Source organism: Sturnus vulgaris, chromosome 1 (genome assembly GCF_052056855.1).
Source record: "Sturnus vulgaris isolate bStuVul1 chromosome 1, bStuVul1.hap1, whole genome shotgun sequence".
Lineage (NCBI taxonomy): Eukaryota > Metazoa > Chordata > Aves > Passeriformes > Sturnidae > Sturnus > Sturnus vulgaris.
The window spans coordinates 4,713,519-4,731,405 of NC_142243.1; the positions used below are offsets into that span (position 1 = coordinate 4,713,519).

General features: G+C 41.9%; 1 protein-coding gene across 1 annotated transcript in view; it reads left to right on the top strand.

Annotated features, from left to right (window-relative positions):
- The window catches only part of OXSR1 (oxidative stress responsive kinase 1), an 87,332-nt gene that overhangs the window by 65,192 nt on the left and 4,253 nt on the right, over positions 1–17,887 (top strand). The window contains exons 7-16 of the mRNA XM_014873671.2: positions 900–1,001; positions 3,613–3,746; positions 5,564–5,612; positions 8,208–8,273; positions 8,518–8,640; positions 13,105–13,140; positions 14,730–14,903; positions 16,327–16,403; positions 17,270–17,322; positions 17,645–17,713. Coding sequence (XP_014729157.1) covers positions 900–1,001; positions 3,613–3,746; positions 5,564–5,612; positions 8,208–8,273; positions 8,518–8,640; positions 13,105–13,140; positions 14,730–14,903; positions 16,327–16,403; positions 17,270–17,322; positions 17,645–17,713 — 883 coding nt within the window. The remainder of the gene's footprint in view (positions 1–899; positions 1,002–3,612; positions 3,747–5,563; positions 5,613–8,207; positions 8,274–8,517; positions 8,641–13,104; positions 13,141–14,729; positions 14,904–16,326; positions 16,404–17,269; positions 17,323–17,644; positions 17,714–17,887) is intronic.

Below are 17,887 nucleotides of genomic sequence, written 5' to 3' on the forward strand. Positions count from 1 at the left end.
ACTCTAGTATTACATGACAAATAGTGCAGGAGGGATTTTTGTTAGTTTGCCAAGATTCAAGATCATCTTTAAGGTAGCTGGGGGAATGCTTTTTGGCTGCATCACAAGGAGTGTCTTTCTGAAGCTTGTTAGGTTAGCTGAGCCCAGTATCCCTGTTAGCTCTGCTCTGATTCAAATTTCATTTTTCCATAGTGTAGTGAGAAGAAACACAAACCATCCTAAGCGACCAAAAGGCTTTGATTTTCGGAGCTGCTCTTGAAGTTAGTACATAATGTTTCTCCCCTGCAGCAGAGAAAGCAAGTGCCAAAATATTACCTAATGATAATGAGGAAGTAACTGCTTTGGCATATGAAATATTTTTTCCTGTGCAGGAGGGGAAGTAAATGCTATAAATTTTCCTGAACAAGCCTGTGTTTAATGTCAAGTGCAGAAGCTACTGTTAATTAGTGGAGGGAAACATTAGTCTGCAGGCAGGAATGAGGGGCTTTTACTGGCCTGGTGTGTCATGAAGTTCCAGGATGGAGCAGATTTGCAGTCAGGTTGATTAAGTGGTTGACTAAAAGTGTAGTGAGGCGGGCTTCCCAAGGGATAGCAGTCCATGTATTAACTATGAGAGTTTTATTACACTGTGTAATGACTGTCTGTGTGTAGTCAGAGCCTGAGTGAGCCCAGTGCCCCTTTATGTTCTGCAGTGGAGTTTAAGGCAGAGCAGTCCTGCTTGTACAGTGCACAGCCATGATTTTCACTGGACTGTGACTTGCAGAACACCACCTTGAAGGTATGAGGAGCTGGGGGGGAGAGAAGGGAGAAAGTCTTCCCAAATTTGCGTGGAAAGGGTGTGTGAAAGGAATAGGAGTGTTGCAAGAGGCACATGATAACATCCTCTAATATTTTTTCAGGTCAGAGGATATGATTTCAAGGCAGACATCTGGAGCTTTGGGATCACTGCTATTGAACTGGCTACAGGAGCAGCTCCTTACCATAAATACCCACCGATGAAGGTGAGCAGATCTCCAGATATTTGTGGAAGATGAGGGATCAGTGTGTTCTGTGGATGTTTCCTAGAATTTGGCTAGCATGTTGCACAGAAGAGTTTGTCCTCCCAACTTAGCACGTGGCATAGAAGAGTTTGTCCTTTCAACCTGCACTTGCGGATCATGGTGTTCTTGGATGTATCTTGAGTCACCTTTTAAAAATACGTCATTTCATCAGCATTATCTGAAACTGCAGTTTTTATTTAGGTCCTGAGTCTCACCATTCTTAAGGAAAGTGCTATGTGTTTTAAACCTCTGAAGTCAGCAGGTGTTGTTAGGGTTATAAATAATGATCCAGAATGCCTTATGGGCATCCAGTGACACTTGGCTAGCTATTCTTTCTCCTGCACTGGTAGTCCTTCTTAATGCCTCTCATACTCTTGATACCTCTCATGTTACCAGTTGTCTGAAATAATGTTTAATTTTGTTTAACACTGACAATCCTGTCAATCACTGATCCAGTTCAAAGTACCACATCAGTATGAAACTGTAATACTGGTAACAACAGTATTTTATTAAGGTTGAGGTGACAGCAATGTTCTTCAACCTTAATGCATCAAAATTCTTTTTCAAATATCTTGAACCTTAGATCACCATAGAAGTTTGGCTAATTTTGTTTCCTGACTCTTGAACCAGGAGCTGCTTTTAACATGCTGCTCTTTCAGGGAGAGGGTACATCTCAAAGTTCAGAGTTGACATCGATCAGTTGAGGTCTGAAGCATCCTGTCTTTCTACTGAGCTTTGAGATTTTTCCTTATCTCCTTTGTGATATCTGATGAGGCCTTGTCTCAATCACAAAACTTTAAGCCCCTTTGGCCCACTTTCTTGAAGGCCACTTTGGTTCTCCTCCTGGGATGTGTGGACATTTGGATCAAACACAAGAATGTGGAGAGCCTGTTGTACCCTCAAGGCTCATGGTTAGAGCAGTGACCTTGGGATAGGAGACCAAAGTCCCTTTGTTGGCCTGGAAGAGTGATGTTTTACACAGGCAGATAGTGATAGGACAAAGGGGGGTGGCTGAAAGCTGAAAGAGGAGAGATTTAGATTACATGTGAGTAAGGAATTCTTTCCTGTGAGAGTGGTGAGGCACTAGGACGTGCTACCCAGAGAAGCTGTGGGTGCCCCATCCCTGGAGCTGTTCAAGGCTAGGCTAAGTGGGAATTGGAGCAACCTGGGATAGTGGAAGGTGTCCTTGTGCACAGCAGGGGGATTGGAATTAAATGAGATTTAAGGTCCCTTCCTACCCAAACCATTTAATGACACTGTGGGCAAACTCCCTTTTTTTTAAGTCTTAACTGCTGAAGTGCTGTGGGAGTTGAGTGTCACTTCTTCAGGATGCAGTTGGGTGCATCCCCTCCCATACCACAATTACAATGGTATTTGGAAATTCAGCTTTTCCTAACTCAGAACAGGCATATCCATGCCAAATGGATGGACTCTGCACTGGTTTAACTCTTGTAGAACAGAATTACTTTTAAGAATTTTCATCTATGTGCAGGGACTGTTGAGAGGCTGAGTAGTTGAGAAATGCCATTAAATTTCCTCCAATATCAGTGACTGTGGCAGAGAGCAGTTCAGGGAAAAGTGCTGCTGATTTAGGTGCTGCTGGTTTCATTGATATTTGATTCTGGACTGCGATTATTGGTAGCATTTTGCAGCAGCTTCTGCAAGTTGTACTTCTGTTTATTGTGATTTGAATGCACAGGATGAAGCTTTGAATACCAACATCATCTGTTTAGTATCAACAGCACCTACTTAGTGCTGTCATATGCTAGATAGGATTGAGTCCCCAGTTCTGTGAGATTTGGGTTCCAGTCATGCAGCCTGCAAGAAAACTTCTCTATTTTATTTATTGAATGTAATTGTATTACACTGTGGATTAATTTTGTTAGGCAGCAAAATTATTCATGCATTAAGTGACCCTTCAAGGAATGGGGAAGAAAGCAGGGAATTCTGTCATGAGCTGTATAATTTCAGCTAGATTGATGGGCTTTTGCTGCCCTAAGCAATATAGCTGTTGAAAGCTATTTAAATGTGCTATGTGCTGCTTCCTTTTCTAAAAATAGGTATTCATCTGTATGTAGGTGACAAGTGGAAATGGAAATGAGTAATTTTCTCCTTTCCTTCAGAATATTTAAGTGATGTGAGGGAAAGAACCAGTTTGGTTTGATGGGTGCTTATGTGAGGAATGTCTTCACCTGCTGTCACATTGGTACATGGAAGTGAATTCGTGGTTTTTTTTCATGTTCCCCCTCTGTCTTTAATTTGATTTCTAGCTAAGAAATACCTCAGGGAGGTACATTGAATCAAAAGCCTTGAACAACTGCTCATCTCAAATGAGGAAAACTGGTAGAAGTTCTGCTCTGCTTGTGCTTTTAATCCCACAAAAAAGACCTGAAAACACATTCCAGCCTTGTATTTGGCCCATTGACTGCTGTTTGGGCCAAGAGATGGGATGGAAAGAAGGAACTTAAATTGTGGGTCTTTGTTGCTGCAAGTGCTTGTCTAAAATACGTTTTCCCCAAGATCTAACAAAGCCCAAGGAAAATCTCATTGCCAATAGCAATAATTATTTCAGGTTTTAATGCTGACACTACAAAATGATCCTCCATCTTTGGAAACTGGTGTGCAAGATAAGGAGATGCTGAAGAAGTATGGGAAATCATTTAGGAAGATGATTTCATCGTGCCTACAAAAAGATCCTGAAAAAAGGTAAGAACGGATCACACCAAAATAAATTAAAACAAGCAAGCAAAAAAAAACCCCAAACAAAAAAAATCCAAACTCAGAAACATCATTATGTTCCCTATTTTTTGAAGTTGGTATACTCTCTGCTCCTCTAACCTTTCAGTCACAAGGAACACAGCAATCTTGCTGTGTGGCAACAAATTCTTCTGGCTGTCCTTATTTTTATGGATAAATGTCTGGCACTGTGCCTGGCCAGGGCACACATTTTCCATTTGGGTTAATGAGAGTGCATCCCAGTCCACTGCCTGGGTAGGGCCATCCTCCTTTGGCTACCTCCAGCAGGTGACTTCAGTTCATGTTTTGTTCCCAGTCAAAACTGCTTTGTGTTCATAAATCAGAAATTAAAGGTTGAGAAATATGTATTTACTTGCAAAATTACATAAATAAACTTTTAAAAAATTTACCAATGCAGAGAAAGCTTTCAGTGTAGTTTTGACTTGTTTAATTATATGTAATACTTGGTTTGGATGGGAAATCAGGAAAAACACTGGCAAATTTTACAAACATGTTTTCATCAATACAGATTGCTTAAGTGATTGACCTGATGACACTTTCAGCCTTCCTTGAACAGTATCTTGACTACTCAGTGACGTAGGAAATATTACCAAGGGGATGGTGTGTGTGTGCTGTGCTGTTTTTTTAATACCTCTTAGGTTGTTTTTTTTTTTCCTCCTCAGTAAGCAGACTTAATTCTGGAAAGGAAAAAGTGCTTTCATAAAATAATAATAATGAAGACATTTTTCAGTTCCCTCTTGTGTCAGATCCAGGAACACAAGCTTCTCACGCACTGTGCAATGAGTCTTTCTCTTCTAACAAACATTACACTTGAAATGCTTAATGAATCCAGTGGAGTGCTTGATAAAAGTTGATAGCTGGGGTTTTTTTCCCAGTATGACGTTTTTTGCACCTTTCTAAAGCATATCCTATCCTTGCAGGTTAGGATATGTGCTGATCAGATTATACATAATCACTCAATTGTGGCACAGCCTTCTCTCTCCTCAAGCACTTCTTACAGCCACTGGCATTGTCCTGACTGTGGAAGCAGGAGGCTGGCATATTGCATGAGAAGAGAATTCAGTGCAATTGCTTTTTCATTATCTTAGGGGCTCCCTTGCTCTAAGGTGGATGCTTTTTGTTGTGATCAAATAAACCCTGTGATGATCTGTGAGTCACTGATTAAACTCTGTTACTATTTAAGCATTGTTTGCAAAATGCTCTAAGCTCCCACTTTGTCATGTAGGCTTGAGTCTTTAACAAATTCCTCCTAAACTTAACCAAGGGATGTCTCTCACTTTCCAGTATTTATTCTGAAGTCTGACTTAAAGGGAAAATACTTGTTCATATTCTTTTAGACTGAGATTGATCATCCCGCCTGTGTTTAATAGACCTAATTACAGACATTTAGTCAGGTATCTCTGAAATAACTATTACTTGCACAGGGTGAGTACTGCACTCCGGTGATGATTCTGTGGTTTCCATTTTGAGCCAATTATTTGTCATTCTGTTATCTAAGAGTCTCAAGTTCAGCATCAAAATGGGAGCAAATTCTCCCCACCAGTCTATTCATTGCTGTTGAACAGAATAGGCCTTGTTCAGAATGCACTGAGTAATTTAAAAGATTGCTGGTGTAAAATTTACTTGGAATACATTAATTTTAGGGGAATTATACAGGAGAAGCTGATGCCCTCACGAGATGCCATCAAGCTGCAGCAGCCTGGAAGACCGTTGGGTTGAAAGGGAGCATTTATAATTGTCTTTTCTGCATCTGTTTTTATTGACAGACCAACAGCAGCAGAACTCCTAAGACACAAATTTTTCACAAAAGCAAAGGTAAGAAAACACTTCCTAAACTGATTTGTGCAGAGGCTGTGGAAAGGACTTTTCAGAAGCACAATAGGTGTGGGTGACAGCTTAACTGGTAGGAGTGTGGGTTCTTTCAGTTGAAGCCAGCAGAGCTGAGTGAGTTGAATGGGTCTTTGTGAAGGAGCAGAATAAAATCCCCTTTCTGTATCTTCTGTGTATGCTGTTGTTAACAGAAATTATCTAGGAATTCTTGAGCATTTAAATGTCTTTCAGTGCTATTTGGATTTGTTCTTCCTTTGTAGTGGTGCCATTCTGGCTGCCTGTCCAACCATAAAGGTCTCTGCTGCAACGAGTATAACTAAGATTTTAGTGAACTCTGTAATCGGTCTGTGTGCAAGGGCATGAATGAGGCCCACTGTGCAAGAGCTACCTAGAGATATTTCATCCTGTGTTGCCTTATGGAAAGTCAAGATCCTGTGATACAAAACAGTGAGAAACTCCCGATTCTAGCCTTGGAGTGAGCTGCCAGCAAGCATTATGTAATTACTGCCTGGAGATGAGTGCATATGCAGCATGTGAGGTCTTACTGTGGGAGACAGACAGCAGTAACACAGGGCTGGGTTTGCATTTCCATGGGCGTGAGGAATGTTTTCTGTTTGTGGGGGTTTTTTTGTGATCAAAGTGCACGGGATTTATAGCAGAATGCACATTAAACTATCTAAAAAGGAGACTGCATACTTGGCATAGCACAGCAGCATCACCAATTAATCAGAGTAGCTTTCAACTCCCAGATTAAGGTGCTTAAATGGAATTGGCCACACCAGGTATCTGTGCAGGAGCTGGATGCCCTATTAAAGCTGACAGGAATCTTAACAGGTGCAACCCAGGGTGAGTTGCACTTCCTCTTCATGAGGAGAAGCACAGGGCAAGTGCTGATCTCATTGGTGACCAGTGACAGGACCTGAGGGAATGGCCCAAAGCTGTGTCAGGGGATGTTTAGTTTGGATATTAGGGAAAGGTTCTTCCCTCAGTGGGTGGTGGGGCACTGAACAGGCTCCCCAGGAAATGGCTGTGTCCTCAAGGCTGCCAGAATTCCAGGAGCATTTGGACAACGCTCTCAGGTGGGATTGTTGAGGTGTCCTGTGCAGGGCCAGGAGTTGGACTTGATCCTTGTGGGTCCCTTCTGACTCATGGTATTGTGAGTTGATAATTCTATGAACCAGGGAAGTCTGAAGGGTGATCCAGTTAAGAAATGCAGAATTTTGCTTTAGGGCAAGTTTAATTGCTGTCTGGGCTCTTGACAGTATTAACTAGGATTTCACTGTCCATGGTGGGATTTTAGGCAGTTGATTAGTCTGCATCTGTATGCTGGATGCACAGTTGGTGTTCAGAGTGACAAGATGGTTTACACATTGCTGACCTTTCTCCTTTTGGTTCTACGAGTTCTGGTTCATGTTACACTACATTGTGTGTTAAATCTCTTTCATGTTTTCATTAAGCTGCTGGAGAGTAACATATTAGCATGGCTGGTGATAGAAAATTAACATTATTGTAAGTGAGGCCATGCTTAACCCGGCATCTGAAGTGCAAACGTGTGTGCCAGTTCACACTTGGGGTTAAATTACTGTCACACATCAGCTGCTGCCAAACTGACAGCTGGAACTTGAGGGCTGAAGAGTGTGGCTTCTATACATCTATATTGAGTCATATATTTAAATACCATCTAGGCTATGTAAAAGAATGGTTTGATAATGCTGGGAGCCACTTATCAGGAACGACAGAGTGTGTCTTGAGACTCTCCATCCTGCCTGCAAGCAGCCATCCTGAGGGAGTTCTGGGAGCTCAGCGTGGGCAGGGACAGCAGAGCTTTCCACTTGCACTGGTGTGGAATACCCAGCCAAGTGTCAGGGTGGTGGCCTGGACTGCCCTGCTTCCCCTGCTGCCACAGGTTTGGCCCCACAGTTTAGCAGTGGGAAAATTGTATTCTCAGGAGCCCACATTTGCCAGTCTGGTGCAGTTTGCTGAAGAGGAAATTTAATGCAATAAAGTATCACAGTAGTTCCCCAATATTCAGTCTGTTGTGATCATTGCATTTACTTCCTCTCTAAACATGTATGCTGTACATTTTTTCAGCCACTTTAAGTCTTGCTGCCCCAGTTTCTGTTTACTCCAGCACAGAGGGATTCCTGCATCCCAGCCTGTCTGAGGTTTGCCTTTGACAGTTGGACAGGCATAAATTTAGGAGCAAGATAAAGCAAAGGGGTTGGATCCAGGTGGTGTAGTATCTGCAAGCAGAAGAATGCCAAATGCCTCAGCAGGGTACCAGAAACTGTATAATACGTACATTCCCAAATAAACCAGAATAATATCCTGCTCCTCAGCTGATAATTCCATGTCACCTTGCATAAGGAGTGTGCCATTGTTATCTGAAAAGGTATTTAGATGAGACATCACATACGGCAGCCCAAAGTAGGGGAGTGGTTAATATCCTTGGGGGAATAGCAATGAAACATATAAACCACCTTCAGCTAGAAACAGTTTAACAGTTACTTCATCAGAGACAGTGAAGGCATCAAAGAACATTTTCAGCAATGCAAATGTTTGGTATTTTTTTCTTTGCAGAATAAAGAGTTTTTACAAGAGAAGATGTTACAGAGAGCACCAACAATCACTGAAAGATCCAAAAAGGTACTGAAAACCTCCTGGGCTCTTGCTGTTACAGTTGTACTATTTTTTTTTTGTGCTTGTATTCGCATTTTTAATGATAACTACTGCATCCAACTTTTTCTAGGTAGAGCTATTAATTTCAATAAAATAATCAGATACCATGGCAGGTGATGCAACCTGAAGATGTTCTGGTGCTGTTTTTTCTAGAATCAGCTGTAGAAACTGTTTGCTTGAGATGTAAATGCTGTGTCCTTGTGCTGAGCAGGTCCGGAGAGTCCCAGGCTCCAGTGGGCGTCTTCATAAGACTGAAGATGGTGGATGGGAATGGAGTGATGATGAGCTTGATGAAGAAAGTGAGGAAGGCAGAGCAGCAATTTCACAGCTCAGGGTGGGTCCTCAAACTCCACTGTCTGTTTTGTTTTTCAGTTGTGGTAGGTCTAAAAATATTTGGGGAGCACATGGCCTTAAGCATGATACACAGCAAGCTGTAATCCCTTCCTCGAGTTGGGAGCTGAAGCAAAGAAAGCAGACTGCAGGTTGAAGAAATCATATTGATCTTTTCTGTCATTGTGGTGGGGCACAGCTGCTCTCATTCAGGGATGTTCAGCATAATTGGAAATGTTAATTCAGACAGCCTGCTTCCAGCTCAGCATACTAATTCACTGCAGCTAGGATATTCTCTTTAAGGGTGCTGACTGCTTGAGATGCTTTCTTCTGCAAGTGTCAGGAGAGGTTTTATCCTACTGCCCTCTCCAGGATGGAGCTGAAATCAATAGGGCCTGTTTTCATGGCTGATGATGCAAGGCCTGGTTCTAGCCCCCAGTTATACTGAAATTGATTAATCTTGATAGAAAACCTCACAGCATCCCAGAAGTCACAGGAGTGATAAGTCTTGTGCTTGAAAATCCTCAAGAAAACACCACTTTCCCCTCTGCCAACACATATACACCCCCCCAACAACTCAGAGGAGGAATGCATAATGATCAGCTGAAAGATTACAGTGAATTTTCAGGTTGTCTTCCCCCAGCAGTCACCTGTGTGGGTTTTGACAACAATGGTTTGGCTGGTCCCTTTTCACTACAGCAGGTGGCTCGAAGTGGACTGTGTTTTAATCATCCTCTAATTGAATTAGTGAGACAGTGAAGGATTTTTAAAGGAAGCTTTTCAGTATGAAGGGGAAAAAACAGTATTGGTTTGAAGCATTTATCCCTTTACAGCTTCTCTCATGTCTTTCATTAGTCTGGCTTCTATTGCTATTGTGAATAGACACTTCAATATTTAATGCAAGATTTTGCATCTTTTCAGCATCTTTTGAAATGCTTGGGTTTTTAAAAAGCCACTTGATACAGTAAATGCATTATTTGAGATAGCAACTCTTGTGATTTCTTGAAAAGCTTATTGTGTCCAGCTTTGTATTATACATGATCTAGGAAAATCTCTTGGTGCCAGGTGGGTACTGCTGAAATTCTTTGATGCTTTATAAGCTAAATTCTTCTAAATTCCTTTTGTAGGGTAGAATATGATCAAATTTTAGGAGGCAATATTGTAAAAGACCCTAATTCTGTTCCAGAGATTATTTAGAACTTGTTGTATCTTGTCTCAAAGCTCAGGGTACCATGACTTAACACTGTTTACTGGGTTTTGAATAGTACTTACTTGTTTCTTCCTGCCTCTTAGGCAGAAAAAAGCTGATTGACACACGTTTACAAGCTCCTTTTCATGACAGTTTTTTCTTGATGCTTTGTGTATTTTCCTTGTACTGTTGCCTGTCCTGATTGCTCTCATTTGGGCTGTGCTTGGCCCTTACTTGTAGGTCTCCCATTCAGCAACCTTTAGGATGGATGTTGGAGTTGTAGGTCTTAAGTCACTTATCTCCCTGTAGAGGTGATTTTGGAGGCACCCCATGTGTAACCCAGCACTCCATGGAGATATACAACCTCTGTTTCAGGATGTCAGCAATGGCACTCTGGCACCTCAGACCTGGCTACTTGAATTTGATTCCTTTTTGAGCATTCCTAAGACTTGCACCCAAACTGCCAGCATTTGCCATGAATACAGTGGTGCTATTGAGAATTAGTGTTTATCCTGTGGTTTTGGTCATATTTCAAACACCTGGTATAAATTCTACCTGTCTGTAAATCCCTCTGCAATTTTTAACCAAGCTGTTGGATAAAATCACTTGTGTTAACTAGGTGGCACCTTTCTTTTCTTGCCTGTTGCAGTGGGGGTGGAGAAGAGGATTTTTAAAGGTCCTTTCCAACCCAAAACATTTTGTGATTTTGTGATTCCATCTGTACCTTTTTTTTACTGCTGTCAGCCACAAAGTAAAAGGAGGCCCTGCAGATTGAGTCAATGTGCCAAAATACTGAGGTATTAACTGCATAAAATCATCTACATAAATAAAAATTGTTGGTATTTTTTTACTGGTTTCCACTTTACAGAAAAAATAAGGTGAATTTAATATGTGCAAACATGTATTTTACAAGTCTCTTCCTAGGACTGCACCTGAAAGCCAGCAAATATTTATTATACCCAGAGCCAGAAATATCTCTTCAATTCACTGAATATGGTGACTTGCTGGGTCATCATTACCTTTGTGACATAAAGACCTTCTGAACTTCCTCTCTGCATTTAAAACTTCTAATTAAAATTAAAGCACTTGGGTTCTATGGGCTTTTAAATTATGCACCTTCTGTTACCCAATAAATCTGTGCAGTGGTGAGTTGTGTGGTCACGTTTCATTGTTTACTCACATCATTTTTGATTACACAAGAAAAAATTGGTTAGAACAAATCCCCAGAGTTATCCTATTTGTGCCTTAGGTAAATGTTTTTTAGTGTTTGTCCTGTGTTCCACAAAATCATAGAATTGCTAAGGTTGGGCAAGACCTCCAGTATTGTTGAGTCCAACTGATAGCCCAGAACCACTCTGTTCACCACAAAACCCTGTTCTCAAGTGTACCCCTTCATGTTTTCTGAGCACCTCCAGAGGTGGTGACTCTACCACTTCCCTGGGCAACCTTGCAGTGAATAAATCTTTGCTAATATCCAATCTAAACCTCCCCTGGTGGAACTTGAAGCCATTTCTTCTTTTCACTTGTTACCTGGGGAAAGCCTCAGGAAGGCTGCACCTTCCTGTCAGGGAGTTATGGAGAGTGAGGTCTTCTCTGAGCCTTCTTTCCTCCAGGCTGAGACCCCACCTCTCTCAGCTGCTCCTTGTGCTCCAGAGCCGTTCCCAGCTCTGTTGCCCTTCTCTGGACTTGCTCCAACCCCTCAATGCCCTTCTAATAGTGAGGGGCCCAAAACTGAACACAGCACTCAAGGTGCCTCAGCAGTGCTGAGTACAAGGGACAATCACTGCCCTGGTCCTGCTGGCCACACTGTTCCTGATACATTTTTGTCATTGGCCTTCTTGGCCACCTGTGCACTTGCTGGCTCCTATTCAACTGGCTGTCACCACTTCTGTGTCATTTGTCTGGATCAGTTGTCAGCTGAGGAGCAGGGCCAGTGTTTCCATACTCATCTGTACAGTGCTTAGCACACTTGGGGCATCCAGGTACTCTCGGATATGAGCTTTGTTCCTGGAAGAACACTGCAGCAGCTGGGGCCTGCACATGTGGAGCAGGGCTATTTCTCTCAGAGCAATGCCATGTTTTTCATCCCACCTAGTAAATGTCAAGTGAAGGCTGAACACACTGAGATGGATTTCAGGTTTTGCCTTTCTGGCTGTGTGACTTTTTCCCTGACAGTGCCTACACATAGTTATGCTGAGGGAACTGTTCCTTCTCCTGCTGTCCAGAGGCCTTTTTGAAACTTGGTGTTCTGAGAGTAAGACTTAACTTTTTCTCACAAGAAGCCTCTGAGTCATATGTTACAAATTGCTCTGATCTGCATTCAGAAACTCTGAGTAGAGGCTTGATGAGCCTTAATGTTCTGCTGTCCAACTTGTACTGTCCAAACAGCAACCTGTTAGACCATTATGTGGAGAAAGAACATGTGGTTTTTTCTATTTATTCTCAGGATGGACCAAACCGTCCCACCTATTTCCACATAGTAATTGTTGGAAATTCAAGTTGCAGGCTCTCTTACTTGTGGGGCTTTCTAGGAGTACTTGACAATTCCCTGCTCATGTGAAACAGTGCAGTGTTATCTTTGTTTTACTGATAAGCAATAGTTGGTCATATTGCTTTGCCTGCACTTTCCCCTTTGTTCCAGTGATGTCTTTGTTTCACTGAGTGTACACCTACCTGTCAGTTCTCTGTTTTCTCTCAAAAAGAGCACAGCAGAATGCAGGGTCCAAGGGCAGGGAGGGCAGCCAGGGATTTCCTTCTAAAAAGCAGCACAAGCAAAGCTGATTTCCCCCCCCCCCCCCTTCCCTCCTACAAAGGTTCTGTATGTTTTAAGCAAGTTGATTTGGAAACCACCTCCCTAAGTAAGTGAAGGGAACTTGTTTTCTAGCAGAATTCTGCCAGGCAGACATGTGTGTATCTTGTACTGCCAGACTTGAGTAGCTTAAAATGGATTTTCCCATCTTCATGCTTAAGTAATTTGATCCAATCTGAGTGATCTTTAGGAGTCCTAAATTTTGCTAATGAGTAAGAGTGATAGCAACTTAGAGTATTATGTACCACTGTGGAAATACTGACTGCAGATTCTGATATGTGGCTGTGTTTCTGGGTGGTACAATATGACAACAAATTGCGTGGTATCTCTTTTATCATGCATCTTAATTCACATGTGTAACTTGAAACAATTCTGTAAGGTTCTCATGTTGAATACGGTTCTGACAAGTCGTCCTAGTCAGTAAGCTTCATTGTGGTCTAGGCAATGACATCTTTTTCTCTCTTTTTTAGTCTCCCAGAGTGAAAGAACCTGTACAGAATTCTGAGGTAAGTTATAATTGCAAATGGCTTCTTGAAAAGATGACTCCTAGTTATTGCTGTTGTTTCAAGGAACATGCTTTATTAGCCTTTGAAAGCAATTTATGTGAAGTGGAAGCCAGTATCTAGCCGAGCTTTGTTTGAAGAGCTCAGAATCCTTGGCTGTGTAATGCCAAGAGCTCTTCTTGAGGTAAGTTTGTTGTATGTCTTGTCAGCTTGCTGTGGCAAAAGTCTGTTTGTTGCAAAGTAATGAATTGGTTACAAGAATAATTAGCAAAACAACTGTCTTCTCATTTCCTCCTTAAAGAAAAAAACCCACTAAACTACACAAACCCAACAGAACACAACTTTAGGATGTCTGGTTTGCATTGTCTAATATTCTGGTTTGGAACCTGTGCTCAGAACTGTGAAAGAATTGTTGTAGTATTTGATAGCAAACACAACTTCTGTTGTAATTTGTCTTCTTTCTTCAGTTCTGAACTGTTTCTTTCATTAGGAATACTAGTATGTCTCATCTTTCAGTGATAGGGACAGCTTATCTGCCAGAGACTGTCACGTCTGTCTTTTCCCTACCTGTGTTGAAAGATAAACAGAGCTGTCTACTAGAAATTAGTCTTGGGTTGGACTGTCTTGTTCTTCATTTGTTTCCAAGAGGGGTTTATAAAGGGAGATTTTGAGAAAGATTACAGTTCTGGTACCGTAATTTGACATAAATTCTAAATTTAAAAAACCTGGAAACCAGAATCCCTTTGGGATGAATTTTCCTACTGGAGATCTGTCCAGGTTTCTAGCATTGAAGGTGGTTTATATTTCCTACAAACTGTCAGAGTAAGCTGGAGGGCACACTGAAGTTCCATCAGGCTGACAGTTCTTTGGCTTCTGTGCCAAAATTGGTTTTTCTGTACTGAATAACAAGAGGTAAAAAAGATTAAACTTCGACTTAGATCTTTTTCCCCACCCTCGAATTAATTTCATCTAGGTTTTTTTTGGTTGTTTTCATTTTTGTAAGAGACTAAAGTCAAGTCTAATCCTAAATCTTCCCTAGTGTGATTTGAAGAACTCGGAATTCACTTTCCATTGATACCCAAATTACTTTTATATTTGCATGGTCAAAGGCTCAGCTGTCAATAGTTATCTCACTGCCTTGCTGGGTTTTGTTCTCTGAAAGGAACTACAAGTCAAAGTAGGGCTGCTCTGCTCTGAGTTCATGGCTACTTGGAAATATAAGTAGGACTCAGAGTCCAGGGAAGAGGGACACTGAAGGATAGGGTGCTCTAATCCCAGATGGATATATCTGTGCACCCAGCCTTGCCACAGAATGCAATTTTTATCCCAGATCCACAGCCATGCTGGTATCCTGGTTTAGTGGTGAGTAAATCTTGAAAATGTCAGGACAGAATGGCTCCCTGGACATAAGGACACATTAAACCCTGAACACTAACTTGGAATCAGCATTTATGTCCTGGAGGCCTGGGAATCCTCTTGGCACTGAACTTCTCTAAGCGATTTATGTGGTAGACAAGCACTTCTGGGAAAGCTGGTGCTTGAATCAGAACTCTTGAGTTCCTTTTTTCACTAAAACTCCTTTTTGCTTGCAGCTGTTTCCATCAGCTGAGCCTCCAGGTTCTTCACTCAGTGCTTCAGCACAGGCACCTACTGAACTACCTCAGGCTGCAGGACAGGCACCTGCACAACCTCCAACTGCTGTACCTCCACCCAGCCAGGCTCCTCCAGCAGCCCCAGCAGCAGCAGCAGCCCCAGCAGCAGCCCAGGTAAGAGCAGATATCCTTCCTGCCAGCTTTTTGTCCTTAGCTCTTCTATTCCAGATGAGCCAGAACAATCTGAAACAGTGGAAATTTGACATATTCTTGGTGAGATTAAAATAGCTTTAATACTTAAATCAACCCCCTTCTCTTTAAAAATGCCAATATTAGTTGAAACACCAGGAGCAGTGAAGGCTGGAGCAGTGTTGGTGTCAGTGACACCTGGGATATACACTAGCAGAGTATCTGCCACTAATGCCTAATTCCTTATTTATTGGTAGCTTGTCTTAAGCTGAACTTGATGAACTTGTGTCAGTGTGTTCTTCTCTATAGCTCTTAGTATCAATATGCTCTGTTTTATAGCTCTACATATGTTCTTCCTCATAGCTCTCTCTGTCAGTGTTTTATTCTTTATGGCTCTCCTCTGGTTCTTGTTGCTCACTGGTTACTGTTTTGCAGAGCTCTGGGCTTTTCCATGAACTCTTGTTTGTTTTCACTGACCTGCTGGTTTTCAGCTTCAACAGAAACCAGGTTGTGACCAGAAGCCCTGAGCTGCATTGCTGGGCCAAAAGCATCTTGGAGTAAAATGCTAGTCTTAAAGGGTTATTTTCTTTTTCTCTCGTGAAAAAACAAGTATTCTAGGTGAAAAACACTTAGTCAAGACTTCTGTGCTTAAATTTTATCAGCCTGGTATTGTCTGTCTTGTTCCTGCAGGTATAAAGCCCTTGCCTCAGCATGGGCAGTGCAGGTGACTGACCCATCTCTGATTTATTTGGGTGTTTTTGGTGGCTTAGCTCTGTACTGGAAATATCACAAATGCTGTAACAAGTGCAGGGCAACTCCTCAATCCTCCCTACTGGAAATCTGCTGCTAACCAATATGAAATTATTTGGTTATATGTTCCAATAGTTACTCAGAAGGAAATTAGCATTGAAAATCGGCAGCTATAAAATTGCTGCTAGATGCTCTTAAAGCCTTTGATTTCATGGGTAAAAAAGGGTAACTGGGAGTACATGCTAATCTGCCAATTAATTTTTTTCCTGATACATTTGTATCAGGTTTTAAAATCAGATGTTTGGGGCAGGGATTAAAACACAGGCGGTCTTGAAGCTGTCATGAATATTCAAAAACCTGAAGTTTTAATGCAAAGCAAGTAATCTTTTTACATTTACTTCTGAACTCTCCTGCCATTTTTGGCATTTCTCAAAATTGTGCACCTTTTACTCTTTTCAAGGCAATTGCAGAGACCCTCTTGTTTAAGTGTGAAGTTTTCCTGGCATTGGTCTGTTGTCTTTCTCACTGTTGTAGTGCCATGATTCCAATGATGAGTTAAACTTTTACTTGTATCTATAGTTGATCAAGGTTATCTCTAGTTTTAAAACCAGAGCAAGGAATTGTTAACCTGCTTTAAAATGATATAATCCTGTTGCAGGCCCCACCTACAGCCCCTGCTGCAGCTCCGGTACAGGGAGATGTGAGAGTCCCCATCAACCTTGTATTAAGGTTAAGGTAAGGACAAAAAACTGACCTGTTCTGTTAACATGAGCCTTTATAGAGAGGCTCACTGGCACTCTTAAGTAAGTAATTTAAGTAATAGGATGGTGATTAGTATTTGTCAGCTTGGATTTTATCTGCTCTTCTGAAACTGTGACCTGGAAAAGCAGTTTATCACATCCACTTCAGTTTGGCAAAGCCTGTATATTGAAAGGTTTTGATATTTGTGTAAACATTGCTAAACTCTCATGGAGTGGAAAACAAAGGAGGAATTAGCTGAGTTCCCTGAAAGGATTCAGGGATCCAGGGGTTCTGGCCGTGTGCTGGACCATCTTAATCTTCATGCACAACTTCAGGCTTCAGCCAGTTCTGAGAGTGAAGAGCTTTTCCCCAGTTTAGGGAGTGGATTCTGGTCTGTGTCACTAGAAACAGGCAGAAAAAAGGATCTTTCTATGCTCATTATGCACACTCCAGTTTCTCATTAAAAGAACCTGCCTCTCATCTCTAGAGGCATCTCATCCTGGTTGCTGGTAAGCATTGGAGTGGGGATTCTGAGCATCACTTCCATAATCTGCAGCCAGTGAGCACTTTCCTCCTCTGAAACATGTGCTCCAAGCATATCTCAGCTGAGGGATATGAGTTGCTAAGACAGTGGAACAACATGACCTTGTACCAGAGAGGTGGCACTCAGCTATCCTGGAGTGGCCCAGGCTCTGTCAGGTTGGGAGGCAGACTGTGCTGCTTCCACATGTGATGAGTTTCTGCCTTTGAGGTGGTAGAATGCAATGAACTCAGACTGATTATTCAGTGACAGCATTCTTTTGGCCACCTATCATGCCATGAAATGGTCTCTTTTATATAAAATTCTCTTCTTTCCACAGGAATTCAAATAAAGAGCTCCATGATATTCGGTTTGAATTCACCCCAGGGAAAGGTGAGCTGGTGGGAAATTCCAGTGTGTGAAGGGGAAGTTTTGTTTTTGGTATTATGCTGTTTTGTGTGTCTGTCCACACAGTGCCTTCCTAAAGGGCTTGTTGTGGTTGGGATTGGAGCACTGCTGTAAAACCCATGGGTATGGTTAAAGTGCAGCCCTTCAGTGATTTCACAGCACCTGTTGTGCACCCTGATAGCTGTCTTTTGTAAAGAGCACTTCTGCTATTTGATTTGTACAAGCTCCTTTAGGTTTCTGTGTGATGCTTCCACCAGCTGAACAATTTCTGCTCTGTGGTGATGGCTCTTGGGTTTTTCCCCAACAGATACTGCAGATGGTGTGTCTCAGGAGCTCATTTCAGCAGGTCTTGTTGATGGCAGAGATCTGGTAATAGGTAATTATAAATTATTTTTTCTGCTCTAACCATTTCAGTCACTTTTTGCATGTTAGAAATGACCTGAGTAGTGGGTGATAGTGGAAATTTCCACTGGCCTTGATTCTCTATCCTAGTGGCCTGGCACAACTGCTGCTGATTCTGGTGACAGTTCTATGCCAACGTGTAGGCAAC